Source organism: Podarcis erhardii, assembly GCF_964252035.2.
Source record: "Podarcis erhardii genome assembly, chromosome: 8".
Classification (NCBI taxonomy): domain Eukaryota; kingdom Metazoa; phylum Chordata; class Lepidosauria; order Squamata; family Lacertidae; genus Podarcis; species Podarcis erhardii.
This window is the reverse complement of record NC_138499.1, coordinates 67,463,548-67,469,200: the sequence shown is the minus strand read 5'-3', so window position 1 is coordinate 67,469,200 and position 5,653 is coordinate 67,463,548. Positions and strand designations below refer to the sequence as shown.

Here is a 5,653-nt window from a genome sequence, read left to right as displayed (position 1 = left end):
TGTATACAAAGTGGGGTGCCTGGGACAAGATCGCCTTATCCCAGTGTATCTTAAGATTGACGAATCTTAAGAAACTGATGTCCTCTGCACCTGCGCTTATAATCACCACCAGGCATGGTTAGATAGGGAACTGTACCCGGTACCTCCACATCTGCGATGTCTAATATTTGGTGGTCCATGTCAATTTCAAACAGGGCGTCTGCAAAACTAGCAGGGATGCTATCTACAAGGTCCCAGCTGCTGGTCCTTTTAATGTCTTTCCCACCCCGGCGCTCTCCATCTCTCTCTCCGGGCCTCCTATGCATTCCGTGAAGCCGCCACGACCCCCTTGAGCTATGCACAGAGAAGTCAGCACACACTTGATAATTTCAATTTCAACTTTTATTTGAAAATAACCAGGATCCACAGCTTCATAACGCGCGCACACGCACACACATCACCACAGACACATTTCCTGAAAGCAGTCTTCCTTTTCAGCATTTTTTTAAAAAAACAGGGTTCCGCTTGGATATCTCTGGATAGTCACAGAAACCCATTTTTTTTATTTTTGAGGTGCGGGGGTGGTGGTTATGAATCAACTTTTAGCAGACTCACGCGGATACACCCCAAATATAAAATTCGTCCTTTCATTGGAAAAAATAAAATAAAAAGCGACGGCAGCCTGTATGTGCTGAAACAATAAAAAAGTTATAAATAAGTTACCCCCTCCCTCTTCCACGAAAGGCTCACCGCAGTGCTCATTCTGGGAAGGCTCACACGTGCATTTTTAAAAGAGCCCTTCCTTCTGTATTCGGAGTACTCGGAAACCAGAGGAGAAGTATAAAGAATTTAGGAACGAAACCCTGACTCGGTTAGGCATTGCCTACGTTCACGATTTCCAGCAAAGCCGCCTCCCCCCCCCATCGGAAAGAGGCTTCCATTTAAATAAATATAAAAGCTGTTTTGTCTTTTCTGTCTCCCTGTACATTTTGGGCTAGATCTCTCTGGACTGATCTCTCGCCAGCAGGGAATCTCACCAGTTCACTGCATCTTGGCTCTAGAGGCTACGCAGATGTGAAGTCAAACAGGCTTACCTCTGCGTAAATATGCGCTAGAATCGGGGCGGCGCTTTTTAAGTTATTCGTTTTTGAGCGATGGATATTGCAAATAGTGATTCGCCCCACGCAAGTTCACAACTCACCTTCCTGTGATTCTATTCCCATTCCCACCCCACTCCACTAGCTGGCTTGGACTACCCTTAAGTGGCTGCGGCGGAATTCAGTCTTACGGCTGGCTGCTTACTCAGGAGTAAGTTCCCCTGAATCCCAATGGGTCGATCCCTAACTTAATGTACGCTTAGAAGCGCAGGCTGCAGTCCTGCTGTGTGATGGGTTGTAGTCAACTAACTCTTCCCATGATTACCGGTAACTTAGGTCCATCCATTTCAAAGAGTCTACTCTGAGTAAAGGTTAATTGACTACAACCCTATGTTACCCTCCCGAAAAAAACAAGACCCTTTGAGTTAAACGGGGCTTAATCTCTGCCCCCCTCCATGTGTATTTAGTTTCTGTTGAAATCAGTGGAGCTCTTAGGGTTGCCAACTTTTTACTGGCCCAGTTTTGGGGCCTTTGACAGCAGTCTGACCAAACATCAAGACTGCTAAAGGCACAGGAGCCCCCTTCAACAAGAAGTTGGCAACCCTGCTAAAGTTTGCAGCATACATACTGTATACAGAGTTCTGGAGGAAGCGGTTTGGATAATCGCAGTTGCCACCCTTGTCACGCCCACTTCGGAATAAGACCCGCTGAGCAGCCTTTCTTCGGAATAAACATAGAAGACAGGACTGCGCTTTAATGACTATACCAGAGTAAGGAGTTCACCCTGGAAACTCACGGCTATAAAAACGGCTTAAAATCTGCGTGTTGGGCGCGCCTCCTAGTCTTGTGAATGGGAAACAAAAACAATTGGATGAATGCCCCCCCCCAAAACCTATCAGCAGGGAACTATTGCCAGGAGAGAGACACACTCTGGTCCATTTGAAAGTTCGGGTTGAAATCAGATCGAATGACTTTGGGTTTTTGTCTCAGGGGAAATCCATCCTTAAGGCACAGAGTCTTTGTACTGTTCAGTCACTGGATTAAAAATAAAATAAAAGTGTGCGTAGAGACCTTTCCCACCGCCTGTCCTCAAGTCACCCCTTCATGAGGGAGGGGGCTTGGCTAGTTCTACGGTTACACCGGTAGGGTCTCCGTGGGATAAGGCCGATAGACCTGCTGCAACGACCCGGGCAGCCGGAGGGGGCAGTAGAGCTGAGCGACGCCGAGCGGGACCCCTTGCAGCGATTCCGAGGCCGCGGTAGAAGCGGCAAGGAGGGAGGTCCTCTGGGGGAAGAGTTGGTGGGGATCCCCGGACGTCGAGGCCTCCCCCGTGGAGACCTCCAGGAGGAGCTGGTCGGGCAGCCTGTAGGAATACAGAGAAGAGGCCGCCGCGGGTGGGAACGGAGGAGGAGGAGGAGGAAGGAGCCCGAAGGAGACGGCGGACTGGGGCAGAAGGCGAGAGTAGCCCGACGGGACGGGCCACAGCATCGCCCTTTCTCCCGCTGGGGTTGCGGGGCGCTGCTGCTGTTTCTCGGAGGGCTGGAAAGGGCGGCTCAAGATGCTCTCGATGGCGAAGGAGCTGGAGAATTTCGGGCCCGACGAGGAGCACGACGGCAGAACCGAGGCGGCGGCCGTCGTCGTGGCTGTCCCGGACGCCGCTGGCTGGGGCTCGTGGTCGGCGCTTGGAGAGGGCGAGGCCGAGGGCTGGTGCGCCTGGGCAGGCTCCGCGGCGCCGGGCCTGCTGAGGCGCTTCCTCCGCCTGCGGAAGACGCCGTCGGCGAACGTGTACTCGGAGCTGGGGTTGAGCATCCAGTAGTTGTCCTTGCCCCACGGCCGGGCCGGGTCGCGGAGCACCTTGACGAAGCAGTCGTTGAGCGACAGGTTGTGGCGCACGGAGTTGCGCCAGCCCGTGTAGGCGCCGCGGAAGAAGGGGAAACGGCCCATCAGGTACTCGTTGATCTCGGCCAGAGTCAGGCGCCCCCCGGCAGAGTCCCGGATAGCCATGGCGATCAGCGCGATGTACGAGTAGGGAGGCTTCGGGCGACGCGTGTAAGGCTTCCCCGGCGCTGCTTTCGCGTTGCCGGGCGAAGGCTCCGAGCCCTGGCGCGGAGAGGCCCCGACGCCGCTGGCCGGGCTGAGGGCGGCGCAGTCACCGTCGGAGCCCAGCTCGCTGTCGCCGGGCAGCGGCGACGCCGCGCTGCTGCTTTCCTGGTCGCTGCTGAGCTTGTCCTCGTAACGCGGGGCGAAGATCTCCAGCTTCATGGTGGCGCCTCCAGCCTCAAAGGGGCCCAGCTCGGCTCCCCCCGCCCGCGGGTCTCTTCTTCCCCAGGGATGATCGGTGGGCCTTCCGAGCGCAGCAATGGGGGCGGTGTAGGCTCGGATTTCCGGGGAGAGGGGACGCTAACAAAAGTTGAGATGCATCTCTCCTCTTACGCGGTGGTGGGGGGCTCCCCTAAGGGGCGACAGTTCCCTTTCTTCCACGGGGGAGTCACGGAATGTGTCTCGCGGCTTCAGAGCAACGTCTCCGCCTCCCTGGAGGAAGAGAGCAAAAATCGGGGTTCCCACGCTAGCAACCCTAAAAAAAAAGCAATGCCACGGGAAAAGTTTCCGAAGCCTTAATTCCTTTGGGAAAAGGTGTCGGGGCGGAATGTAGCGGCGAGGTCTCTTTCTGCCCCCTCCTTAGTTTTTGAGCAAGAAGGGGGTTTGTTTCCACACCCCAAGTCTCCTCCTTCGAAATCCAAACCAGCGCGTTAAGCTCCTAGGGCGCGCGGAGCCGGCTGGTTTTCAAGCGTTTTCTCTCGGCAGTCCTGGGTGGTGCGTTGCTGAGCAAAGGCTCTCCCCACCTGGATGATGATCCCTAGAAGGTAGGCTTTTCTCTTCTGCCCAAAATAAGTATCTGACCCGCGTGGGGGAGGATCCTTCCGAGGAAGATGCGCGCTCTCCCCTCCCCGGCAGCCGGTGGTATTTTATCTTGAGAGTCTCAGACGCAAAGCTGAAGGTAACAGGTGACTGAAGAAACTTTGCGCCAACTTTTTTTAAACTATATATCCTGGTGGTGCGATTCTCTTTCTAGGAGTGGACTCTTAGATCTTCATAGGCTTCCAGGGGAAGATCGGCAGCAAGTTGACTCCGGTTAGGATTTTAAAAAGAAAAATGGAAACCTGATGTGCTGAATCCGCGTCTTTCTGCTCTCCTTTCCCCCACGTTACTGGCGCTCCCGCTTGAAGAGCCTGGCGCTTGCGAGCTGCTGTCTGCTGGCGATAGCAACCCTCGAGCGGCTGTTGTCATTAAGTGGCATTGTCATTATCTCTCTCCACTACTCTCAGGCCAGCCCATTATAACGCTCAGTTGGGGAGGAGGAGGCGGAGCTACCCCCCGCCAGGCTTCCGCGCGGCTGCTGGGTGGAGATGCAAGGTAAGCTAGACAAAGGTGGGCATCTCCCGAGAGACAGCCTCGATGGCAGGGAGAGCTTGTTGGAAAGCGAGGGCGGGCAGGTTGTTTGTTTGGCTCTGGCCAAGTCCCGCCCTCTCCTTGGGGTTCCTCCAATGAAAGGAGCTCAGTCAGGCCCCACCCCTTCTCCTCCCACTTTGCATAGCAGGTTACTCTTCTCAGGTGTAAAGTGCAAATTGATTTATAGGTGGCAGAGTCCAACCTGTTGAGGGATGGTGCTCCCCCCTCCCCTATCTTGGAAATTACTTTGCAATTAGTAAATAAATGCACGCAGCCTCCTATAGAAGGTATTGCAACACTTTCCTATTAAGGTTTTGAGTTCTGAACTTTGAATTCACAACCATTCATTAGAACTGAGAGCGATTAGAGTGTCCATTCGAATGCCCACTCAGTCCTGAACCTCTCTGGTGGATCTGGGCTGAGAGCTAATGACTGACTACCTAACACAGACCCTCCAACTGTCCCTATTTTCCAGAGACAACCCCTGATTTAATCCCAGAAGGTCCCACTTTTCCTTAGGACGTCCCTATTAGCATCAGAGAAATGTTAGAGGGTGTGGACTTATCTGACCCCTGAGTCATCTAAAGGCAGCCCTGTATAGGGAAGTTTTTTGTTTAATGTTTCATTACATTTTTATGTATGTTGGAAGTCACCTGGAGTGGCTGGGGGCAGCCCAGTCAGGGTAGAGGGGTGAGCGATGCGATATGAGTCCCAAGTTCAAGGAAGGACACGGTATAGATGCACTTAATATTCATATTCATAGGATTCTTAAAGAAATGTTCATTTCCCAATCATGGGTGTACATGGGGAGAGCAGTTTTATCCACTGTGGTCCTGCTGAAAGTTATATCTGTGTGGTATAGCAGCTATAGCTGGAAAGACCCAGGTTTGTGAAATTCACCACGTGACCTCTTTGCAAGACCATTGTGACAATGTAGTGAGGGAGAGACAAGGGCCATGTATGTCAGCCCTGAGGCCCTTGGAGGAAGATTGGGGTAAAGTGAAATAAATACCTGCTATTGATAAATACAGTGCTACCTCAGGTTAAGTACTTAATTCGTTCCAGAGGTCCGTTCTTAACCTGAAACTGTTCTTAACCTGAAGCACCACTTTAGCTAATGGGGCCTC

General features: G+C 53.0%; 1 protein-coding gene across 1 annotated transcript; it reads right to left on the bottom strand.

Moving 5' to 3' along the window:
* Positions 1-363: 363 nt before the first annotated feature.
* FOXQ1 (forkhead box Q1) lies at positions 364-5,188 on the bottom strand. Its single transcript, XM_081873144.1, has one exon. It carries the CDS (start codon positions 3,336-3,338, stop codon positions 2,211-2,213), a length of 1,128 nt encoding a protein of 375 aa, XP_081729270.1. The 5' UTR covers positions 3,339-5,188; the 3' UTR covers positions 364-2,210.
* Between the last annotated feature and the right edge of the window lie 465 nt (positions 5,189-5,653).